Genomic DNA, 25,438 nt, shown 5'->3' on the forward strand with positions numbered 1-25,438 from the left:
ACTTCTTATTATCCTTATTTTTATTATTCAAATAAAAATAGATTACTTTATAAAAGGAACAATTTATTAAAATAACATAAGTTTACTTCTGTAGTTCTGTATTTCTAAAACAATGTACCTGGACAAAGGAAACCAACCACATTATATTGAACACCCACACTTTCATTTATTAACATATTTTTACATAATGTGTACAATAAACTGTATCATATAAAAAAACAAGCCTAATGGTGTTTAGTCCTCAATATATCCAAATTTTGTAGCTTTAAGACATCTGAGCTATCAGGCTGTCAATTTCTGGTCGTGCTTTGAACCGGCACTGGTAGTCTGCCTCAGTGTGCTGAAAAAGAAAAAGAAAAAAAAAAAAAAAAAAAAAAAACAAATCAGTATTAAATTAGAAAACACAGCATAGAAAAATATTAAATATGCCCAGCAAAAACTAATTCAATCATCAAAACTACAATTCTTTTTAAAAATCATATTTTCTAAAAACAAGCCTAAAAACGGTTTGTTACGCTCACCTCCTTTACAGACAGCTGCACTCCCTCTGGTTGGTTTTTAAGAAGGATCTCCATGAATATAGAAGTCAGTGAAGCCTTCATTTCGCTGATCTGCAAATTATCAGACATAATGATAACAATAAGCCTCATGTATTGAAGCAAAATCATTATTTCCATCAAAAAAATATTTATATATATATTTTTACCTGAACAACCCTCTCATGGGTTTTGAGAACTACATCCACATACATCTTGGTGCCCTGCTCTGGCATGACCATGACCTCCATGCTCTTAGTTGGCAATGCATAGCTTAACAAATGACAAGAAAGTTTAAAGAAACTATGAATTTGAGATCTTCTTGAGACCAATGCTTAGACAGTTGTAGCAATCCAACAAATGGATAAAAAAAGGTTTATTAAAGTAATGAAATTTTGAATTGAAGTTAATTGCAGTACTAAACAGCAGAATTAATTCCTACCTTTCCTCCACTTTGATGTCCAGCCGGTTACAGAGGTTATGGACGTACTGGGAGTAATGTTCTACCAGAGTCATGTCATAGCCAGACACCACCACATTCAGGACACCATACTGAGTCCCCGTCGCAGCCTTGATCGCCTTCGCCTGAGGTTTTTCTTTCTTCTTCTTTACCTGAAAAATAATTGTGTAAATCTTACGTGAGGAGAGAGTACTACTGCACTGCAGAAAACTAAACAAAGTGAAATGCTCTCGTTTCAAAGCAAAAAAGCTTATTTTTTTGTTTTACCAAGTATTGTAAGCATAAGATTATTTAAAATTGCTTATATTAGGAACAACATTACAACAAAAAAAAACCCTTATTTTAAACTAAGCACAAAAACTCACAAAGTCTTATTCTGATTGTAGCATTAACATTTAGATATAAAATCAGATTAAAACGAATCTACATTTAGAATATTTTAGAAATCTTGCAATTTTTTTGGCAGAGTTTTTGCTTGTTAAAAGCACATGTATCTCAATTCTTTTTTTTTTTTTTTGCTTTTGTAAAATAAAGGGGGCTCTTAAAATTACCTGCTCCTTAGGAAGTAAAAACCTGTATCGACCTATCCCATGAGTAGGCATGGATTTGTACTGTCTGTCAGCTGAGAACAGAAAACCTAGAAAGAAATACAAAATTTACTTCAATGCTAAATAAAAATCATATTGGGCCGAAATAAATAATTAGAGATTATGTTTAAATAACACAGCAATCAAACATCACACTGAATAGAAAAGGAAACAGCCATCCTACCCAATGGTATTTGTTGCTTTAACAATGGTGCCCTGTAAGAGAAAAATACACAGGTATAATAACAAATCAGTAAAAATCACAGCATATTGCTGCAACCAATCTGACGATAGTTTTTCCAATTACTCAATTAGTTATTGATTACTTCTGCCATGCCCTTTATCTAGCTTCCTGTGGATATGGCTCCTATTCCTAGCTTTTTCTATTGCTTTAAAATGACAGAAAGAACTGAACAACTTAAATGTCATTTAAAAGCCTATTACACATTTAATTGTGAGATACTCTGACATTGTCAATTATGTTGACCAATACTAATCATTGCAACCCTACTACAGCCCTGTTCCTAGAGTACAAAAGCTCAACACATTAATTCTACATTCTCCCAAAACCTCCTTACAACAAATCAGGTGTGTTAGGAAGAGGGTTAATGCTGAAAATGGCAGGGCTATATGTGAGATACTGATTAAGAGCAGTGAACTAAAGCAATGCACCAAACTCACCGAATCAGAGACAGAGCCTGGGCCAGTGCTCGTGTGTTCTGCATGAGCAACATCTGTAAAAATAATAATATAAAATAACCTGTTATTGTGTGTAGACTGATATACACAGGGTTCCCACTTTTCAGAAATACATTTCAAAACTTTCATACATGAGAGCATGCAAACAAAGTAATTTAAAGTACTATCCAGAACTCAATCACTCAATCCTGTTATACATATACTGTACCTCACTGAATGTTTATAATGCACAGACACTTTATCTGCCATATTTTTTACTGTGGACTAACACTTTACCATCCCACGGCACATATTATTGCTCTGTTTTTGTAGTTCTTATTATACTCATATTTTTAATTTACTGTTGAGTTCTTTACTTATGTATACAATAGAGGTGTGCCATATTATAATGTACATGATATCGCCAATTTATTAGTATTTTAGTAATTAGTAATTGTAATTAGTAATTGGGTGTTGCAGATTATATGCATGCACTTTAGTTTTATGGTATATTATTGTTGGTATATTACTATATATTTGTTCATTTTTTTATTTTATTTTATACAAAATCAGAGTGTTCGTAAATTACTGTTTATGAAATTGTTAGATTTATATAAAAAAATCTATTTATGTTGTTAAAATTTATTTTATAAAATGCATATTAACCTTTAATCAGCGTATTAATCTTGTATACATTTTTGTATGTCAAATAAATTGAAATTAAGTGTATTACTCCTGTATATTTTTAATATAATGTTAATAAGACTAGCTTCTATCCAACAAAATCGAAGGGGAAAATGTTCTACATGGGACTCAACCTGTAAAATTAATAAATATATTTTCTTACATTCTTTACATTTAAATACATGTTAAATTAAACACATCAATTACATACATAAACACATAACGCTACAATACATTATCTATTTAAAAAAAGATTGTATTTTTTAATTAACGTAGTTACAGAGTGTTTTAGCAACATTTATTACCTCAGGACAACTTATAACCTGTGTTTATCTTCAAAATAATATAAATGAATGGAGCTGAGAGCCAGTTACCCCAAAAAACTACAGTAACAGTGTACTGACAGACACACAGCAGAGCACACATGACCTTTACCACAGAGCAGCCCCACATTAACGCCGTATTAACACTCCACCAGTACTGCAGTTACCTTCCCCGTTACCGAGTTCATCCTCCAGAGATCAGCTTAAACTCCGCCGAGTTAAACTCTATAACTCTATAACTCTATATCTCTATAAACATTAAGTAATAGTCAGTTCTACACTCCAGCAGCGCTGCGGCTGCGATTTCTTCTTCTCTGAATCCTGAGTCTGAATGAGGAGAGGCTCTGTACTGCCGCCTCCTGGAGAGGAGCACATTAAATTATCAGTACTGGTAATCTACACTGCCTGGACAGAACAAAAATAAGTCACACACTTAAATATTTTGTTGGACCGTCTTTAGCTCTGATTTTGGCACACATTTACTCTGGCATTGTTTCAATAAGCCTCTGCAATGTCACAAAATTAGTATTAATTTTTCACCAAGATCTTGCAGCAGCATTGATGATGGTAGAGTCTGACCACTGCTCAAACTCTTTTCCAGCACTTCACACAGATTCTCAATGAGGTTTCCATGTGTGAAAATGATTATCTAATGCTTCCTGAATCACTCTTTCACAATTCCAGCTCCATGAATCCTGGCATTGTCATCTTGGAATATGCCCGTGTCATCAGGGAAGTAAAAAAAAAAAAACATTGATGGAATAACCTGGTCTATAATTAGTATATTTCAGCACATACTGTTGCTGAGCCTAGACATGACCAACTGCAGCAACCTCACATCATTTACTTAGTTAAATTTAATTAATTACACTTTATCCTTTTATTCTAATGGTAAAAATGTACAGATCCCCTAAGGTGACATCATGTAAAAAATTCCCATGGCCATGACTTTTTAAGCTGTAGAAACAAGATAATTAGAAGGTGGGAACGAGATCCTAATGGATGGGAACAAGATAATTAAAGCGTGGAAACAAGTTATTAAATCACAAGGTAGTTTTGTTTCACAACAAACAAAGCAAGCAGCTCTCAAGGGGTTGTGCACAATATGACTGCATAAGGAAGGTTTTAGTATGCAACTTTTAAAGTGTCTTTTACTTAGAATTATGCCACATCTCACCGCAAGAGACTCCAAAATATCACCATAATTCATTCCAAGATGAAAATAAAAAGAAACCAGTTCACTCTCGATTTTCTTACTTAAGATTTCCTATGTAAAAATATGACACATCATGAATATAAAGCATAGAACAGAAATATATAGAGGTAACATATTGTATTTTATTTTTATGTTATTTGACATCTATGTGTTATACGTTTTATATATATATTAAATAATTATATTATATATTATATACAGAGGTGATTTTTGACTGTTGACTGTATAATGTGTATTTTTACTATGTTAAATTTAACAATGAAGCAGTAACTGTGCTCAGTGCTCACAAGTGTGTCTCTGTATAAGATAAGGGATTAGAGGGAGGCCAGTGTAACATTATAAAGAATAAACCCAGCAGTGGGTGTTTAATGAGTTCAGTATTGATCAGTTCCGCTGAGCTAATGTTCAAGTGTCGGATGTGACTCATATCTGTGTCATTATTTCACATCAATCTGGAGTTCAGCCTTTTCCTAAACCCCCTGATGATGGTGATGATGCAGGCGTTTTTAAAGAGACCATGACGTAAGGGGCCGTGACGTGGCGGCTCGCGGACTCAACCAAACACTGGTTCATCTTCGTCCCGCCTCTTTCACCCAGACTGAACCTTCCCTGAATCTCTGCAGAGAAACACGCTGAATTGAACTTTATTAGCCTTATATGAGATCAAAATGTAGAAATTTAGATACGATATCTATCTACCTATCTATCTATCTATCTATCTATCTATCTATCTATCTATCTATCTATCTATCTATCTATCTATCTATCTATCTATCTATCTATCTATCTATCTAAATAGAACACTTAAGTTACTTACTGACACATTTTATATATAATCCCTGTCTCTTCATTTTTGGCCAAATTATGCTTCATGTCATAATATCATTTTTAAGCAGTTGTTCTTCACATTGTGTCAAAATTCCATCATAAATATAATTAATTAATTTCTTCAAAATTATTTGAAATTATTCTTATTTTTATTTATAAATTTACTTTATCTGTAAACATTTTTGGAAGCAACATATACATATACATACACACATAGATATATACATAGATATACATACATACATGTATTATTATATTAACATGCACATATTTTAAAATATAATAAAATTCTAACTAAAACATAAGGGTTCGTTTTTTTAAACATTGATTTATTTGTGTGCTATTTTTTAAGACAAAAACTATAAACACAGATACAATTAATACATGTTTTTAATATTTTTTATTATTAATAATAATTTTTAAATCGCTTTTTAAAGTTCTGCTTCCTATTGGTCAGACCCGGCTGTCAATCACAGCCTCCGCTATCACGGTAGGTTGCCGCTTCCTCCGCCAGTCTGAGCGGAGGTGATGGAGTGAGGGGGAGAGCCGGGAGGGTCTCAGAACTTGGGTTTAAACTTGGGTTTGGATTGAACTTCTACTCGGACTAGAGGCGGATTAAAATACTCACATATCGGCTCACCTGTATCCGCCCTTTTAGCGCTCTGACCGAGGCGTGCCGTGCCCGCCCACAGCCTGCCGACTGACGGTTACCGGAGCTGGACGAGTCTCCGCCAGTAGAGTACCGAGCCCCCGTCAAGCTGCCGCTCCCTCTCCGCTGCAGGCATGTCGACCTCCGGAGACTTCGGGAACCCGCTGAGGAAATTTAAACTGGTGTTTCTCGGAGAACAGAGCGGTATGTTGAAGTATTTATGTCGACTGGAGTTGCTGGATCTGGCCGCTATTTTTGTTTAGCCAGTGAGCTAAGCTATATGGGTTAGGTAGCTAGCTAACTATTAGTTAGCTCAATGCTAACTAGCCCCTGGTGTTCTGTCTAGTTGTGCTACGTTGTCAATCTGTGCTTCCCTAGTGTATATTTAAAGGTAAAAATACAAAAGAAGTACAATATTATAGCATGTTTCCACTAAAAGTATATCTAAAGCACTGTCTATTCATTTAAAATATTTTTTTCTATTTAATGTTTATTGTTTTCAAAATAAGTTAATTGCAATATACAGGAATAGCCCATTAATCAATCTCAACAAACAGGCAAAAAACATTTGTTGGTAACGTTTGCACACCAAACATAATGAGCACCAGTGTTATAAACACTGAAAAAGTTTAAGAAATATTACACAGCTCCAAGTCAGTCAGATTTAAGTTTTCTACTGTCTTGTCCCACATTTTATTAAAGAATTTATATTTTGAGTAAGATGAATAGGACACTCGTTCAATCAAACAATTTTCCATGAAATTATTTTTCCATACAGTTAACGAGGGCGGCTGTGGCATTTGCCTATTAATGCAGAAGATAAAATCATTTTAGCTACTACTTTACTAAGTTTATATACAGATTTGTCACCTAAAGGCATTAGTCTTGGAGAAAGTTGTATATTAACATTTGTGATTTTAGATAAATGTTCTGTAATACTTTTCCAGGGAATTATATATATATATATATATATATATATATATATATATATATTAGTTGTCATTTACACTTTTATGTAATGACAGTGATTCCAGGTTGCTAAGTCAACAAAAAAACACAGGAAAACAGAATTATTATTATAAAAAACACGATTAAAATATAAGAAATATAAAGATATATAATATAATATAATAAAAAAAAGTATGTTGGCGCATGCGCAGTGCCTGTAGGAAGCACGTATCGATAGGTAGCATAAGTCGACACAACACCGGCCCACAGACTGATAGGTTAGCTATCTAGCTGTTAGCCAATATTAGACAGGCTCCTGTTAAGCTTTAACTCTGGGCTAAGCTGGAAAATATATATTTATTAGTTAGTTAACAATTATCTCAGCTAATTTAGAGTTTTCTTTATACGCCTATATGTCAAGTCGTGTAGTTAAATGATTTAATATTGCTGTAATTAGCTTAGCTTGTTAATAAACTTGAGCTATTTAAGATAATGTTAGCAGGCTAGCCCTAGCTAAACATTTTGAAGCTATTTGACGTTTCTTTAAGGGCGTTTTAACCTTAAGATTGCCTTGTTTGTGAAATTGGTTTAAATAATTTAAACAGCAAGCTAGCTACTTTTTTTACTATGTGAATGTGTCTTCGAATTGCTATTGATAGGATTTTAGAACCACTTACTTTGGCCTAAACGACAGATAAAAAAAAGTTAGTTACAGTAGTTCTCTGTACTGTTAAGCTATCTAATGATGTTTACAACATAGTTTTTATTAAATAAGATTAGTCAATAATTGATTTCATTGAAAGAATCAAGCTTTGTCACTTTGTCACTAAATCAGTGTCAATTCATTGTTAAGAAATTCTGAGCCTGTTTACACTTGGCTTTGACCTGTGTTATTATGAGCTGCTTTAACTGGATTTTTTTAGACTTAGGTTGCAGTTTGAAATGAAATGTTGATTGAATTAATTTTATACTGGTGAAAATTAGTGGTAGACTGTGGTTAGTTTTGTTTTGGGTAAACCCCATCAGATCCCAGTGTTCTGATTGGATAACAATTTAACTTTTACTAAGATCTTATAAATATGGTTGTTTTTATGCTATTATAGTGATTCTTTAAATCAAATTTAAGAAAACTATCACAATATATTGTGATATATTGTATTGTAACCACTGTATCATGATGTGTATCTTATTGCCAACTTCAGCCCTAGTGTAAACAGATGAGATCTGATGTGGGGCTCTGATGTTTCTATTTTGAGGAACAGTAAATGGTTCTTACAATCCTCTAACAGTTCCACCTGAAAATGTCCATCTTTTACCACCTTTTCACATAGTTTGAGTAATCTGATCATAACCTGTTCACAGTGTGACTTGGGTATGCTTACACATTTCACATGCCTGTAAAAGTAAGCTGTAAATGGCATTAAGCTTTATTATAGGTTTGTACTATTTGTATATGCAGTAGTAATGGCATTGGCTTTAGATAACACTCAGATAACCAGCTATTATTGTTTAATCTATCTTATCCAAACTAACTGCTTTTTGTATTGTATGTATTGTACAGAATATAAATAAGTGGAAAACCATCTTATACTGTAGGAGTCTGATTCCTCTGGGCTAAAACACCTGGCTTCACCTCACAGGCTGCTTCACGCTTTGGTCTTGCCCTTACAAGCTTGATGAACCGCCTACTGCAGCCTTCAGAGGCATTTTGACTAGCAAATGAATGTTGCGCTTCCTCTCACAATGATGTCTCACAAAAGGTGTTCGTGTTTTCAGTAAATATTAGCAAATCAGATGTGAAACAGTGCAGTGTATGTGTATTCAAAACTTGTACAATTCTGTCTCTTCTGTGGTCTGTTATCCGTCATGGATGCTGCTGGTTATGATCAAAACAAGACCTCTATCTGGATAGGGTGTTTTAAAGAATGTATTGTGTTTTGTCTTATGTGTGGACATTCACACATGCCTTGTAGTATTTGGTTAAAACATGTGATTTGTCCAGCAATTGCTATTTTATACAAATTTAATACACTTGTTCCAATCATCACTGTTTTATTAAAAATTATTTTATAGTTATAGATGCAGCAGCACTAAATTTCCAATTTTTTGGGGCACACTAGCCAGATTTAGAGTGGCAAAAGCTGTTGATTAATCAATTGTTATACAGTTATACAGTTAATCAATTATTATAAGTTTAGGCATATCTATATTTTAAGGGGCTTGTTTTGTTTATAGTGGTGTAGCAGTTTATTTATTTAATTTAAAAATATATATATCACACACAATATTTATCTCAGTAGCAGCACACATGATTTTAGTCAAAATACATCAATTGTGACCAATCCTTAAAAACTACAGTACAAATACTATCCAGCAGTGATTTTTATTCAATATAGAATGTACTGCCTTAATCCATTTCAGGACTAATCACACTTTTTAAAGCAATTTTGTTTGGTCAGTGTTCTTTAAGCATTGATGGTGTCTTCGATAAAATAAGCAATATTGTCTATACAATAAGAAAATAAATAATTATATGATAAAATATGGTCATATTGCCCACTGCCACACTGTGTAGTATAGATAGCTAGTTGGTAGCTATTTTTAAAGAAAAAATTTATCAGCTTAACCTCAGCATTGTTTTGAATTTGACAATAAATGCATTGTTACTACATTAATGTCATGGTGTACACACATGAGATTATTATTGATTATTGGCATGAACATATGTTTCCTTTAACATAGAAAGAACCGTACTGAGTGCAGGAAAACTATTTCAACTGAAATTTGCTCTTTTTTAACGTTTTATTTGTCCACAGGAGTTTCTGATTGACTGGCAGCTTTTGCTCATTAAAACAAGAGGCAGTCCTCTTGCCGCTAATCCATCTGTTAACTGCATTTCAGTAAGGGGATGAAGCTGTAGATGGATTATGACAACCACACCACTAAACACATTGGATATTGGATTTTCCATGCGTTAACGGGTGTTCTACCACCTCTGTAACAGGAAAGAAACATGGTCTGGCCTTGCTCTCACAGGTACAGGCTGTCTCAGCTTGCTCTGCAGTGAAATGGGAAACATGTAGAGACCAACACAAAAGCTGGCATTGATTGGTGAGCATAAGGAGCTCGAGTCATGTTCCGCAGTCTCTCAAGCACTCGCTTTTTCACTGCTCTGATTTTATCCCGGCTGAATGCTTGTCTGACCCACCCTGACATGAAATACTGTTGAACAAAAAAGCTGAAATACAGTGAACCTGTGAGGGCTGTGTATAAAACATTAATACTGCAGTATTAGAACTGTGTGTTGGCAAGAACCTGGCAGTATGAGATCCTATCTTCATGATACAGGCTTCATGATATTATATTTGAAATTTTGCCATCACACAATAAGTCAAAGAAATGTTAGATTTTTTATCTATTCAGGCAGAATAATAGGATATAAAGCTAGTGAATGTGGGCAGTATTCATTCCTTTCCTGTGGGTAGCTTGTTTATACACCTGATGTGCTGTTTTGATACCGCCAGTACCGAGTTCTGGCCCTATCCATCTACTTTCTTTTAGTTTATTTAGGTGGGTTAGCTGTTCATAGTAAAATAACAGGATTTGGAGGATAATTCCTGCTGTGGTGATGTCCTGTTGTTCTTATGTTGCTTCCTAATAAATCACAGTACTTTTGGGTATCAGCAGACCATCATGTATCATCTGTATCAGAAGACAGTTGCTTTAAAAACACAGAATATTGCGTTAGACAGATGTTTGATATTTGTAAACTATATTTTAAGCTAGTGTTTATTGAACCCATTGAAAGAGTTTAACATGTAGGTGACGTTGGATTTCTCGCTCAGGGCATTGTCCACAGGATGCTGTTGGCTGGATATTTCTGGGTGGTAGACTATTCTTAGTCCAACAGTGACACTGAGGTGTTTAAAAACTCCAGCAGCACTGCTGTATCTGATCAACTCTAACCAGCACAATACACACTAACACCTCATACACCAACGCCATGCTAATCAGTTCTAATCACTGAAGTGCTGAGAATAATGACCCACCACCTAAATAATAATAGCTGCTATGTGGTGGTCTAACCTTTGGGGTCCTGGCTATTGAAGAAAAGGATGAGAAGAGGGTCATACGTTACTAAAAAGACGATCACAGTCTGTAATTATAGGCTTAATTTTCTGGTACTCTTCAGCTGATGCATCACATGTTTGATCCTTTACTCATTTGTTTCTTTCCCTGTTATTCTTTATAGTATCACCCTTTAACATCTTTGGACTTTGAACCACTTTGACCTGCTTTTTACTTACTTAAGACTCTTAAAACAGGTTACCAATGTTTAACAGTCATATGTCAGGAGAAGCCCAGTTATTGAGAACAATGATATCAGAATCCTGTTGTGGTTTATTCCGGTCAGACGTGTTTAAATATTTGACTTTGCTGTGAAACTTTCTCTGAAGCAGGGATATTATTAACTCCGCTGGTGAAGGCAGGGTTGTGGAGGAGGGACAGCGCTGCAGAGGCCATAAGGAAGCAGTTGCTGCAGGTTTCTCTGCAAGAATGCCAGGAATGGTCCCAGTGTATAATTAGCACAAGTGTTGAGTCAGGTCTTTGGCTCCCTTTCCCAGGTTATGGTGGTTTGTACTCTTTGCAGATCTCTTTTTCATTACTCTTTATGGATCAATGAATGTGTTTAAAAAGATTAGTGCAGTTATCTGATTTAGTCATGTAAACAGCATACTCTAAATTATTTGATGGGAAAATAGTCTGCACATCTGTTTAAGAAATGAGATAATGAGAGCTGGTTTTCGCTCAATAATTGTATTTTTTACTGCATGTATAATCTTAACCGAAGTGTTTGCAGATTTATTAGCCTGTGCATGTGTGAAAATATGAGTACAACTAATGATTATTTTTCGCATTTGTCTAATCTGCTATTTTGTTTTTTGATTAGTCGGTAAGTCACCAATTATGTCTGCTACACAAAATGAAAGAAAATGCTTTTTAAAAGCCCAGAGAATGTTTTAAATGTAGTGCAGTGCTGTCACAAGGAATAAAGAGTCAACACTAAAATCTTAAGTTGACACATTTTTGTAATTGACACTTAATTATATATCGACTAATCATTGCAGCCCAATGTGAAGACTATGGTACCATAGTACTTGCGAAATGATGGTTCAAACATTTTTAACTCTAAAGGATTTTAAAAAATATTCATGTTCTAGCTCATATATGTCCATATTGTGGATTAGTGTGTTGAAAAAAAGGCATGGCTTGACGTTTGGGTTTTACATGATGCTTACATCATGTCTTACTCTGTGAGATTAATGGCTGGTTGCAAAACATACATCCAGTTATTACCTGACTCATGTTTTTCTCTATAAATTCTTATAAATGTGCTGATTGGATTGCACAAACGTACATGTTCTGCAGTGATCAGATTATAAAGCATGTCTAAACTCATTACTCTTAATAATGTGCTCATAATGGGTTTTGCTTTAAAAAAACAAAACAAAAAAAGCTTCTTGCCATGTTTTTTTTCCTTCAGAGACATGCTGGTATGTAATTACAGTTCCTATCCTCCCCAAAGGCCTGTACTTTGGGTTGTAACCACTGCTTAGCTGGTTAAATGGAGGACACAGATGAAAGAAACAGCAATGCGTAAATCTATTTTGAAAGCTTTTCTTGTTCTCAGCCACTCTCCTTTTTATAGACTTCCGTATCCTTTTTGTTTCAAATGATTAGTACCCACTGAATCTTGTGCCTTTTTTAAGATCAGTGAGCGAGGTTGGTCCATTTTAAGTCTAAATCTAACCAACATGCACCCAAATGTAGATTGTTTTTGTAGTAATTACTTTATTATCTTAATTTTAGATATGATTGTAGGGTCCAGACAAGCATCTATTCTGTAATAATCTGTAAAAACTGAACAGCCTTTTTTTAATCAGTTTCAGGTGGGTGGTGACCATTATACATGCACAAGCAGTTGATTGCTTCTTATAAATAAATGATTGCTTACGTCTAGACTTGTTTTTTTTCCCTCCACCTTTCTCATGAACTGAGACTTTCAGTCTTTCTGGAAGCTGAAGTTATGACCAGGTTGCTTTCTTTAATAGGCCTTAATTAGAGAGGACACATCGTTTGGAGACTCTCTGTCTTGATCTCTGTTATTAGCAGGAATGCATGATCAGAGAGCTCATTTCCATTTTAGTGCAGTAAGGTAAAATAAAGAGGTAAATGGGGAAAAGGGGGGGAGTAAAATGAGTTCAGTGTGATGGTGTAAGTGTAGTAGGGCTGCAACTAATGATTATTTTGGTAATCGACTAATCTGCCAATTATTTTGTCTGATTAGTCGATTAGTCAATGATTATTTCTGCCGTTCCCTCCATATTTGCTTGTTGTGGGTACGGCTTCAATTTCTAGATTTCTCTATCAGTTCAAAATGAAAGAAACAGCTAAACATGAGATTTAAATGCCGTACAAATGTCCAGAACTTTTTAAATGTCATTTAAATGTGGAAAGTGTTGCTATTTTGTGAGGAAATGTGTAATCTGTTTGTTTTGGGACAGGCTGAGTTGATTGTAAACTGTGAATTTAAGCCTTTTACCCTTTTCCCATTGTGTTTCTGTCCACAGTACTTTGTGTAGTGCTACAAACTAACGATTAGTCGACAATAAAAATTTGGAGTTGACAAGTCCCCCCCCCCCCCCCCCCCCACTAATTTGAAGCATATTAAATGACAGTTTTGCACAGTATTCTGTGATTTAAGACTCTAAAAACAAGGCAGGCGACAGGGTATGTTGCTGAAATATTGTGCAAGACTCAATGTTGTAATATTAGCTGCTGTCATGTCAATCACGGAGGTAGTGTTGTCTAAGTAGTTTTGAAATGCTTTAAAGCCATTAAAATGTATATAAATACTGTGTACATTTATGTAATTAATTTGTATTAATTTCATATCAAAGCAATTAAAAAACTGCCAGAATTACATTCTACCATCCTCCTCTGTAAATAAACTTGCTACGTTTCACTGAGTGGGATGCTCAATGATATTGGTATTATGTTGGTATAGTCCCATAATTGCTATTTGATATGGCCAATATTTCAAGCTGATAATTGCTGGCGTATTTATTGTAGGCCAGAAAAGGACCAGGTGACGTTGCCCACACTACTACAATTCATGCTACTTTAAAATGAATACATTTAAGCTAGTTTTAAGTCAGTCTCTCAGTAAGTAATAAATGTGTATATCAGCATTGGCAGATATATACGTGTTTAATATATTTAAACCCGAGTTTAAATTAGGCAGGAGAATGTGCTGTTTTGACAGATTTGCACAGATTGTTGCAGTCGTTTTACATCATTTTGGCTTTGTTCACCTTAGACCAGGCTCCAATCTCTATGAATTGAGAGAGACCAAAATACAGAAAACTGAAGATCAAATTGTTGTTTAACAAACATTTTAAGTCACTGATACAAATCTTATCTTTCTTATTCTCTCACAGTTGGGAAGACTTCACTGATCACCAGATTCATGTACGACAGCTTTGATAACACCTACCAGGTGAGTGAACAGCAGCCTATAATTCATAAATGTGAGAAATCTGAGCTCTGTCTGTTAATTGAATGACCATCAGTTTTATTGTCTAACACACGTTGTTTTTAATTTACAGGCCACAATAGGAATTGATTTTTTATCAAAAACCATGTACCTTGAGGACAGAACAGTGAGTATGATCTTTCATTTCAGCATGTTTTGATACCTTAAATCTTAAGTCTTAAGTAATGTCTCTCAAAAGCAGTAAAATATATTATGAGTTATATTTCAAATCTGGAAACAGATTGTTTGCTACAATAAAGTGATTAATTGTATGTTGTTTAATAAAAAGGAGAATGTTTTGTTAGAGATGGGCAGTATGATAATAGTTCATTGTATCGTGATACATTTTCCTTGCTACCTTTTTTTGGCTTAAAAAAATTAAGTATTTAGATATCAGATAGCTTATTCTAGCGAACATTTTTATAATATCTGTTTTATAGACCATAATTTACATCACTGTGGAACAGTGTATTAAACTAATGGTTAAAAAAAATAAATCATGATATACAACTTTCATCAAATTGCCCACCCCGTTGTTTTATACACAGCTTGCATTGTGTAAATGCTTGCTGAGCACTTAATGAAAAATGTTTATTTCAGAATGTGTTAGAGAGTTTAGCATATTTAAAGGCATGTTTTTGGGTCTTTTTTTGTAAGCATACACCTGCTGAAATTGATTGTTGTGCATACATGTGTATTACTGTGAATACCACTCCGACACACACAACCCTCCACACACTGCAGTACCAGCTGAAGGCCAGAGCTCTCATAAGCTGGGCCTTTGTGTATCCCTCCAGTATCCAGACTGCATCTTCTACCCTTCTGTCTCCCCTCAGCCTCCACCTACTGTACTGTTTATCTCTCTCGCCCCGGCCAAATCAGTCTGATTTCCTCCTAATCCCCTTCTGTTCGTTCCCACGTCAATTAACTGATGACTCTTTTTTTTTTTCAGCCATTAAGAGTTAAGGAACTCGACCTCAGTCAATCCCATACATTCTGTCTAATTTGTTTTGTTTTATTTTATATATAGATTTATTTGTTGCATGTGCCTGTTCCTGTTTAACCCCTTCATTTTTGCTTTGTTAAAGCATCTTATTCTTTCCTTGTCCCTTATTTTTTTTATTTTTGTTTATCTAAACTTTACTTCTGCCTGTTTTTCTGTGCACATTTTTCCATTTCTTTCCACGTTTTCCACATTTCTTTTCTTATATTTTTGTTTCCCCCCTTTATAATTTGTCCCGTCCCACACAGATCAGGTTGCAGCTCTGGGACACGGCAGGTCAGGAGCGCTTCCGTAGCCTCATTCCCAGTTACATCCGAGACTCGGCTGCCGCTGTGGTAGTATACGACATCACAAGTAGGTACCTCAGGCCTGCCAGCCCTGAAATACCTGACCCAAACCTCCCTGCAAACCCTCCCCTGTCTCGCCGACACGCCGTCCTCAGTCCTCCGTCCTCCGTCCAGTTCCCTCCTCTCTTACTGCTGCCTCTCCTCCGTCTCTCCTTTATCCTCCCTCCCCCCTCTCTTCCCCTCTTCCTGCTGTTTCTCTGGGGATTGATTGGTTGGCTAGGTGCGGCTGCAGTTGTGGGACACGGCAGGACAGGAGCGCTTCCGCAGTCTGATCCCCAGCTACATACGCGACTCCACCGTGGCCGTCGTAGTCTATGACATCACAAGTGAGTGCGGAGCTCGGCGTCCCTCCGCTCTGGGGGAAGATCACTGGAGATGGCATAAAAAAAAGTCTTCTCTTTTTTCTGACTTTTTGCGTCTTCACCTTTACCATTTGGCTTTTTTGTGTTTTGTTTTTTTTAGTTATTCCGTCTGCAGCATCCCTTCTTTTTCTTTCTTTGTGATGGGTTTCTTTTTATAAATGTTTCTTTGTTGGGCGCCTGTGTTTTTCTGTTGTTTGTTGAGGATTTAAGCTTTAATAACACCCAATAAGTAATCATTCATTTAGCTTTTTATTGGTATTGCAAGGGGTATTACAAATTGTACCACTGACCAGAACAGCTTGTCAAAATTGTTAAATGTAAATCTAAAGAAACCTTGTTATACACTGTTGCATAACCGTTTAATTATTAGGGATGCACCAATGTGTAAATTTCCGATATTAGACATTCATGTGTGTCTGCCAACGCCTATTTACACATTGATAACTTGCATAGAGACTAGACTCACTGGTATAACTTTTAAAAACAAATGCTACAACTTATTGGCTAAGTTCTTGAGCCTCAGGCCACTCGAATAGTTTGAGGGTAACCAGCTTTGGTTATATGGCCACTGCAGGTACATGGTCAGCTGTAAACTTACCTTAAGACACTCATGTGCCAATATGTTAAATAAATATCACAGTAAATCCGCTATATGGATAAAAGTATTAGAAAACCTGCTTATTTTTTTGTTGAGAGCAGTCGTGAGCAATACTTCTCTAAAGGGACTGAGCACAAGCTGTGTATGTGTGCATTTGCACATCTGTGTCAGCAGTGGGTGTGATTTTAGGATGCTAATTACATTGATTAGAGGGGGTGTCCACAAATATTTGGGCATGTAGTCTCTGTGTATGCTACAAAATGGGGATTTAATCTCTAAAGAAACTGCAGCTGATTTGGGTAAACTTTCAGTATCTCCAGACAATAACAGTAATATTATTTAATATCATGGCATATGTTAAAATTAAGTTCAGGTATGATTGGTCCTTTGTTTCCACTCAAAGCACATCGTTTTGATTTTAAAAAGTTGCTGGAATGGGTTAATCCCATAATCCTGTAATCGCCAGCAGACCTTACGAATCATTTTAAGTACAACTCCGCGCTACTGGTGATAGACACGTGGGCCAGCAGAACCTTATTTGCCCCTTTTCCTTTCCCTCTGTTTTTCCTTGTTTGTCCTCGGCTTGGTGTTCGTTCTTCTTTTGTGTGTTTGGTTTATTTATTTCTCTTATTTCTTGTAACTTTGTGTAATTCTTTGTTCTATTTACTTGTATTTGTTGTTGAGGTGGATTGAACATATGTGATTTTCTCTTTTTAGATGTGAACTCCTTCCAGCAGACCACAAAATGGATCGACGATGTCAGAACAGAGAGAGGAAGTGACGTCATCATCATGCTGGTTGGGAACAAGACAGATCTTGCAGATAAAAGGTGTGTGTGCTAATAGTAGAGTTGCTAAATGTGTGACTCAGGAACAATCGCCATTTCCTTTAAGCATCAGACATTGCTCATAGTCCAGTTTTCCTTATTAAGGCCCTTTCATACAAAGCCAGATTTTTATGGACAACAAAATGCATGTTTGTTTAACACATGTTGAAAACTAACTCATGTTTATAATCTCTTTCTCACCCAAAACTATGTATCAACATCTAAAAACGTCTAAAAACTTGAAGATTTTTTTTTTTATATTAATGAAACCTTGACAAAGTATAACAAATATGGCATATTTAAATAGTAAATAACTAACTTTATTGATTGAGAAGGTGAAATACATGGAAATACTAATTATTTGTCAAAATTGGTTACTTGTGTGAAGGAATAAAATTAAAGAGAGCAGAAGTGGACAGGAAGCAGAGAAAAGGAAAGTGTAAAAAAATTCTTAGAACTCTGTAGGTTCTAACCCTTATTTACAGAGCACAGAAATAAAAAAAAAAATGTGTCTGATTCTGTGTGAAGATTCTACTACATTATGGTTAAAAAATGGTTGGTGTGAAAGAGGCTTTTTGGGGAAAGGAGGTGTAATAAATGGGATAACCGGTGTTACTTTTTTTTTTAGCATCTTTACAATCACTGAAAGTTTTTTTCTTTATGTGTGCTCTCCATCATCTGTAACGTTTTTCCCCTCCTTTACTTCAGGCAAGTATCTATTGAAGAGGGCGAGAGGAAAGCCAAAGAGCTGAATGTAATGTTTATTGAGACTAGTGCTAAAGCAGGCTACAATGTTAAGCAGGTGAGTTTAATCCGCAGCCTCTGACCCTCCTCAGTTGCTGCTGTTCTTGTTCATATGGAGATCCTCAGCCTGGGCTGACCCAAGTTCATCCCAACAACATGTATGTGTTGATTTTTAAAGCTACAATGGCATTTCCAGTCCTTTTAATATTTTTATGTACACAGTCATTGGCCATTTTATGATACACCTTCCATTTATTGTGGATACACTGTAGGTGTTGACCCTTTAGACCTTTCATCATTCAATTCAGGTGTTTCATTTAGTCCTGTTGCTGCAAGTTTATAAAAAGCTATGTCATATCTTTTTTTTTCATGTCATAGTTAAAGAATGGTTGACTTTAAGAGCGGACTGAACTCCAGCATGGTACTGTAATAAGATGGCATCACTGCAACAGATTAGCTGGTGAAATTTCTTGATATATTTTATCAGCAGCCAGAGTCCTGAGAGAGCACAATTGGTCTTGCTCTCTCTGGGTGGGTACAGTAGATGGCGCTATTTCCCCTCATCACTCCTAGGGTGATTTTGATCAGCACAAGACGTCTGTGAGCTGATATATCAGAACCGAGTCGCTGTGCTTGATGCTCGTTATTTTAAGGCCAGGATGAGGCTCTCTTTTGAATAGGACCAGCAGCAGCAGAGCGGGGGAGGCGCGGAAATGTGTTTTACTTCAATGTGTTTACAGTTGTTTTTGTCTTTTCTCTTGCTTTTATTTGTTTGTCTGCATACTGGCTGTGTGTGAATGTGCTGTGTGTGTATGAATGGGCACACGCATGTCTCCTATCACAGACAGATAACAACAGAGGAGGGAGAACAGAGAGCTAAAGAAATGAATGTTCTGTTTATCGAAACGAGCGCAAAGACAGGATACAATGTGAAACAGGTAGAGGGTGTGTGTGGGTCAGATGCTGTGTTTTTGACCACTGCCCTCATGCATGCCCACATCTGCGTGTGTCTGTGTGTTTCCCACTGATTTTAGCAGAAGGGCCTTTTCTATTGCCCTTATGCCCACAAATCCTCAGTGATTTTCTGCAAGAAAAGATGTGCTTAATCAGAAACTTCTGATTCTTGTTGTTCACTCGAGATGCTGATCATCACTTTAATCAGTAACTAATCTTAAACAAAACACAACCCAAACAAATAAGGCATGGATAGATGTTCACTGCTCTAACTGAAGTAAACTAGCTGTTTACAACTTTAGCTGGATGTTATTTATAGCTAATGTTAGCCCGATGTTATTAACTGTAGCTGACATTCAATATATGTTCAATGACTCAGTCTCTGTACCTGTAAGATTTAAATAGATTTTATCTTCATGTTAGTTACTGTAGCTAATGTTATTACATGTTAATAACTGTAGCTGATGCCAACTGTAGACTCTAACTCATGTTGTTAATGACTAGCTAGATGTTAACAATTGTAGCTGATGTTAGCTAGATGTTTACTGCTCTAACAGATGTTAGCTAGATGTCAATGGTACTAGCTGAATATCAACATATATAGGGAATTAGCTGGATGTTAATATTGAAGCTATATGTTTATTAATGGATGTTGGCAAGATTATGGCTGCTGTTAGTAAGCTACTCTAGCCGGAGATTAACTATAGCTAATGTTATCTAGATGTTAATAACTAGCTAATGTTATTTAGATGTTCATAACTGTAGTGGTTGTAAGCTGCATGTTAATAACAGTAGCTGATGCAAACTAGAGGTTCACAATTATCGCTGATGTTAGCAAGATTGTAATTGTAGCGGATGTTGGCTAGATATTTACTGCTTTAATGGATGTTAGATAGATGTCAGTAATTGTAGCTGATGTTAGCTAGTTGTTATCTAACCTAGCTGAAAGTTAACGACTATTAGTAATAAGCTAGATATTAGTAACTGTAGCTTCTAACCGTACTTTAGATAGATGTTGGCTGCCCTAACTGATGTTGGCTAGACCTCTACACTATCTTCCCCTTGAGATCCGCTGTGGTGCCTTGCTAACACAGTTCTCAGCAGTACAGTTAAAGAAATGGAAATGCTCCACTCTTCACGGCCGAACCTTTGTCATTCTGACAGGTTCTGGCTTTTGTTGGATGAAAGCTGGGTATTCAGGGCCTGTTCTGAGGAGCCTTTGTCTCGGCAGTGGGGAGAAAAGACTTTTTTTGGCTGGAGACTCTGAATTAGCCTCATTGTTGGAGTGAAACGGAAAGAGGGCAGAACAGACATCTTGCTCAGCTCAAGCTGTTTGTCATGCCGAGCTTCAGTGTTGTCAATCTGCTGATTCATTCTCTCTTCTGGCTTTGAGGGACCAGCACAAGGAATAGTGTCTTCCAGCTGTCAGTCATTTGTGATTGATTACACAGGGCAGTGCAATTTCCGAGAGCTGAAATGTCCTCCAGTGCTGTGCGAAAGTCCGAGATCACTTTTCAATAATTAGATTTTCTGTTAAAACAGCCCTTAAAGTTCCTCATTTTCTGAGATTGGCATAAATAAAGATTTGGACTGAGAATCAGGGCTAAACCCTTAAACCCCAAAGTCCCAAGTATTGTGAGTTAGAATCTCGGATCATGCTTCTTCTCCATCAGCAGCCGGAGTCTGAGAGAGAGCTCAATTTACCATGCTCTCTCTGAGAGGGTAGTTGGCGCTTTCTCCACTCATCAATCCTAACATAATGCTGACTGGAGCAGGCTTTGGTTGGCTCATGTATCAGAGCTGTTTTCCACTGAGTTCATTGGCTGATTGGTGATGTGTTTTAAAAAGAGGCGGGTCATTGTGTCTACAGCAGTGCATGCAATACTAGAAGTGGATTCATTAGCATGGTTAAATTGGGTAAAATTAAAAAGCTTACATGCTTGTGCTATGCTACTTTAGCGTTTATTTTCTTCCTTCTGTCCACGTTAGGACGAAAAGTTCACTCAGCATGTTAGGAAGAGAAATTCGGATATTTCTGATAAAATTCTGATATAAGTAGAAAAGGCTCTACCACACTACAGTTATTTTTGTCTGCCTCTGAAAAATGAAAATGAAAGTGCCAGAATTTCTTGCATGATTTATCACTGAATATAAATAAAACATTATATTCTGAGCGATCTACACCGCTAATATAAATATAATTCCATTTTTGTCATCTTAAAATGAGTCTTTTATTTACATTCAAAGATCTATCATTAAAAGAGTCACTTTTAAAAAGAAAAATGTGATTAATTGATTAATTTCCTGCCTTCAAAATGACAACATTTTGCGTGCACACACACAAACACTTCGACTTTATCTAATCATGTGTGTGATTGACTGCTGGCCTTTTTTGTGTTTTGTGTGCTTTTTTTTGTCTTTTTATTTTATTTTTCCCTTTTCCTGTGGACTTTTCACAATAGCTCCTTGTTTATTCTTCTCTTCCAGCTTTTCCGGCGTGTGGCTGCTGCCCTGCCCGGCATGGAGAGCACACAGGACAAGAGCAGAGAAGACAGTATCCTTCACTATTTCCTGCCGGATGAGCGTGCACACTGCTTTGCTTGTGTTTTGTTTGTTTGTATGTCTGTGTATCGATTTTTAAAAACACAGTATCGATTTTTAACTTACCGTAATTAGTTACATGTAAAGATTGGTGTCAGACCATCATTAATTGTCATTAATTGTTGTGTATAAATCTCCGTCCAGTTGGGAGCAGTGTTGTACTCTGTCTTTAGATCGCACTGTTCTGTTAGGATAAAAAGTTTGCTTTTCTTTTATATAATACTGTTTTTTCTACTATGAGAGTTTTCTTAAAATTTGGTTTAAACAAATATATCGCAATTTATCTCCTTGCTTACTGTATCACAATATATCGCAATATACTGAATCGTAACCTGTCTATAACTAATGTAGCCAGTACACAGTCCTGCTTAACTGCTGTTGATTTGCTTAACTGCTCGTCCTCAGTGATTGACATAAAGCTGGAGAAACCCCCAGAACAGCCAGTCAGCGAAGGCGGCTGTTCTTGCTAAGATCTCGCCTCATCCCTCCTCACCCTCTCTCTCTCTCTCTCCCTCTCTCACACTCCCCTCTTTCTCACTCCTCTCTCTCTCTCTCTCCTCCGTCTCTTCTCGGCTGCAGTATCGGTGTCCCCTCACCTCCCCCCCTCCCAGCCTGAAACCAGAAGAACACTACTTGTCCATCATCCTCAGCCAAGCTTTCTGCTGACTCACTGAGATGACCTTAAGCTTACGAAGCACAATGTGGATGTGAAAGGTGTTGCTTCCTTTTTTTTCCCTGTTAAATTTTGAAATCCGTTATTCTTCCTTTTGTTATTGTTATTAATATTATTATATTATAATTATTTTGGCAAAATAAAACGTTTTAGTACTTTCTGTTTGTTGGCACTGTACCTTGAACAGATAAACGCTTATGCCACAGTTAGGCTCACGCGATGCAGTGCACCTGATGAGTGCAGAAATGGAAAATCTAGGGGTCTGTCTTTGTATATATGTGAGCACTTGAACAATTAAAAGAATAGTCTGAGGAAAAATCCAATGAACATTATTGAGTGATCAGCCAGGGCTAGTTTTGGTTGCTGAAGTTTGCTTCTTTAGGTTGGAATAGGAAATTAAAAGCTTTACTAAAACTGTATTTAGAAGTTATTTTTTTACATGGGGAAGTGGGGTAATTTAATTTTACTACAGAACATCTGTACAATTTATTGCTGATTTGAATGAGATAAGAAATCTTGGTATAACTGACTTGGATGGGAGCAGCTACTCGATTTACACACTTTCATCACCTCCAAAATACGTGATGGAAACCAATATTATCAACCACTTATAGCATATATATGTAGGCCATATACAGCCTACACTTCACAGAGACTTACACAGTGACCTTCCTAAAGCAGCAGGAGTATTATCCCATTATCCTAACATCTCCAGTTTCAAACTAAAGAAGTTGACTTCAAATATCAAAATTGTCAGTCTGATTTACTGTATCTGGTATCGGTGATGATAAATCTTGTTTGTTCTATTTTTCGCTGCACTGTTCTTTAATATATTGGATTATTAACAATGTTCTGATGAAGTTCTGAGTACTTTTCCTATTAAAGAGTACTCAGGTGCTACGTGTGCTTTGCAAGCTATCAGAAATTCAGTCTTGCACAGGGTAGAGTTGAGAGTTGGGAGTGCAAACTAAGACTAAAGGCATGTCATGTTTAAGGGGTATTGGGATTGAAGTCTAGAAGTCTAGATTATGTCATTATCGGCTATGCAGGGGTGTCATGTTTTGTCTTTGGGGAGAAAATAAAACGAGACACCATCACCATCCTTAATATTTACATTACGGACGCTCTTATACACAGAACGGTTTTCAGCATGAAACTCATCAAATCTCTCTTTTATTTTGGCTCATTTTTTCACCTCGGCTGCCATTCTCTTATACATAGAGTGTTAAAAAAAATCCAGTAGCACAGTAGTAGGAAAAGTACAGTTACTTCACACAGTAGATAAGATGATTTATTTGTTTTTTGTTTGTTTTGTTTTGTATATTAAGGGACATTATCATAGACATCAACTGATTATATCAATGCATATTATGCAGCCATGCCTTTAAGAGTTTTATAGGGCTTCCACAGGCGTTTTTTTTTTGTTTGTTTGTTTGTTAGCATTGTAAAGTTTGATTTAATGTAATATTAAAATAATGACACTTTAGCTGTCTGTTTTTTTCCTCATATATTGGTTTGTTGAATCGACCATGATGTGTAATATTTATTTCTACTCAGATCATGTTGCTTTTTTTTTTGTTTCTCTTTAATTTTCTGTCATAATGTGGTCATAATTCACAATTTTTTTGCAATGCTTTGTAGACCCCCTCCAAAACAGACCCACCAGCGGGTTTAAGCAAGCTCAAGATACAGTGCAAATAGAGTGGTGTTTTTTTCTTGTTTGTTTGTTTTGTTTGTTAATTTTTCCCTTCCCAGATTGTTTTGGTTGTTTTTGTTCCTGGAGGAAAGTCCATGCACGGTAACCGTTACCTCCAGGTTGTCAGATTTTTTTTTCTTCATTTTGTCTAATTTTATTTGTTTTATATTTGTTTATTGACTGTTTTTTTAACTGTCACCACTGTGTGCTGCTGTGATGCTGTGTACAAAACGCTCATAATTTGCACTGCTAGATTACATCAGTGTCTTATTGACATCCCTAATAAAGACCTTTATTTAGTGACTATGACAATGGCCTTTTTTTAATGCACAGACAAGAAATATACATGGTCTAGAGGGCCCATATCACCTACAATTTGAATTGATTGGTGCAGTGTAGTATCAGTATGAATACTTCCTTTCCATTGGATGACTAGGGTTTCATTTCGAAGACATAAACACATCACACTACACTAATAAGTACAGCTGAATTCTCACATTCTCACAGTACCATGGCCCAAATAAATTTTTCTTAAGTACTGTTTATACTGACTTTTTAATGTGACCTATATGTGTGTAAGTAACTAGTTTTACATAGGATCTCCGGTGGATTGTACGTTTTACAGACTCGGTCAGTGGCTGAACTACACTTTACCCGTTATACAGAATCCACGAAAAACAACTTACATGGCACTAATTCATACTAGAGACCACAACTAGACAAAAGGAATGAAGGAATGAAAAGATGATGGAATGAGACCTTTAATACACCCACTCTGCAACTCTACAAGGTCTTTTTAATAAGCTAATTCGTTAAATCAGGTATAAATGTGCAGGGAAACACGGGTCTAATCAGTAAGATCACGTTTTCTGTATTCTGAAGATTGATGTGAAAATGACCTGAAGCTGGCAGGTCCGTACATAGCTACTAGATTTTAATTGATTGTACTAATAAAGCACGATTGGTTGGATAGATAATTGCGTCAATAAGTGGGTAACAATAGTTTCTGATAAAGTGCCTCTATATCTAACTAATCTATAACTCTTTTATACACCTTAAAGTCGCTGAATTATGAAATACATTAAAGTTTAATGAGCTGATCTTGTACTGAACAGTTCTGAACATTTC

At 36.0% G+C, this 25,438-nt stretch overlaps 2 protein-coding genes across 6 annotated transcripts; one reads left to right on the forward strand and one right to left on the reverse strand.

The window, feature by feature from the left end:
• Positions 1 to 141: 141 nt before the first annotated feature.
• Positions 142 to 3,614, reverse strand: mrpl48 (mitochondrial ribosomal protein L48). Its single transcript, XM_007244778.4, has 8 exons — positions 3,436 to 3,614; positions 2,265 to 2,317; positions 1,768 to 1,799; positions 1,548 to 1,633; positions 979 to 1,148; positions 707 to 809; positions 522 to 611; positions 142 to 340 (listed from the first exon to the last, which is right to left on the reverse strand). The coding sequence occupies exons 1-8, from the start codon at positions 3,454 to 3,456 to the stop codon at positions 266 to 268; spliced, it is 630 nt and encodes a 209-aa protein (XP_007244840.3). The 5' UTR covers positions 3,457 to 3,614; the 3' UTR covers positions 142 to 265.
• A 2,190-nt stretch (positions 3,615 to 5,804) lies between these two features.
• Positions 5,805 to 24,613, forward strand: rab6a (RAB6A, member RAS oncogene family). 5 transcript variants are annotated; one of them, XR_007427395.1, is made up of 9 exons: positions 5,808 to 6,165; positions 14,412 to 14,470; positions 14,580 to 14,633; positions 15,758 to 15,863; positions 17,534 to 17,645; positions 18,351 to 18,444; positions 19,231 to 19,324; positions 21,828 to 21,894; positions 22,347 to 22,395. XR_007427395.1 is itself a non-coding variant. In XM_007244776.4 (8 exons), the coding sequence occupies exons 1-8, from the start codon at positions 6,096 to 6,098 to the stop codon at positions 22,409 to 22,411; spliced, it is 627 nt and encodes a 208-aa protein (XP_007244838.1). In that variant the 5' UTR covers positions 5,805 to 6,095; the 3' UTR covers positions 22,412 to 24,613. The 5 variants fall into 5 exon arrangements, 4 of the variants coding, with proteins under 4 accessions (XP_007244838.1, XP_007244837.1, XP_007244836.1 ...); XM_007244776.4 differs by lacking the exons at positions 15,758 to 15,863; positions 18,351 to 18,444 and adding an exon at positions 16,077 to 16,182 and having other exon boundaries at positions 5,805 to 6,165; positions 22,347 to 24,613; XM_007244775.4 differs by lacking the exon at positions 18,351 to 18,444 and having other exon boundaries at positions 5,807 to 6,165; positions 22,347 to 24,613.
• The last annotated feature ends 825 nt before the right edge of the window (positions 24,614 to 25,438 follow it).

This window comes from Astyanax mexicanus, chromosome 20, assembly GCF_023375975.1.
Source record: "Astyanax mexicanus isolate ESR-SI-001 chromosome 20, AstMex3_surface, whole genome shotgun sequence".
NCBI lineage: Eukaryota > Metazoa > Chordata > Actinopteri > Characiformes > Acestrorhamphidae > Astyanax > Astyanax mexicanus.

Bases quoted from the DNA above. Each gene is read 5' to 3' on its own strand.
- mrpl48 (XM_007244778.4), bottom strand. From the start codon at position 3,456: ATGAACTCGGTAACGGGGAAG. The intron at 1,800-2,264 runs GTGAGTTTGGTG...TTTCTCTTACAG, and splicing joins CAGGCTCTGTCTCTGATTCG to GGCACCATTGTTAAAGCAAC. The intron at 810-978 runs GTAGGAATTAAT...TCATTTGTTAAG, and splicing joins GACATCAAAGTGGAGGAAAG to CTATGCATTGCCAACTAAGA.
- rab6a (XM_007244776.4), top strand. From the start codon at position 6,096: ATGTCGACCTCCGGAGACTTCGGGAACCCGCTGAGGAAATTTAAACTG. The intron at 16,183-17,533 runs GTGAGTGCGGAG...TTCTCTTTTTAG, and splicing joins CGTAGTCTATGACATCACAA to ATGTGAACTCCTTCCAGCAG. The intron at 21,895-22,346 runs GTATCCTTCACT...GCTCGTCCTCAG, and splicing joins GGACAAGAGCAGAGAAGACA to TGATTGACATAAAGCTGGAG.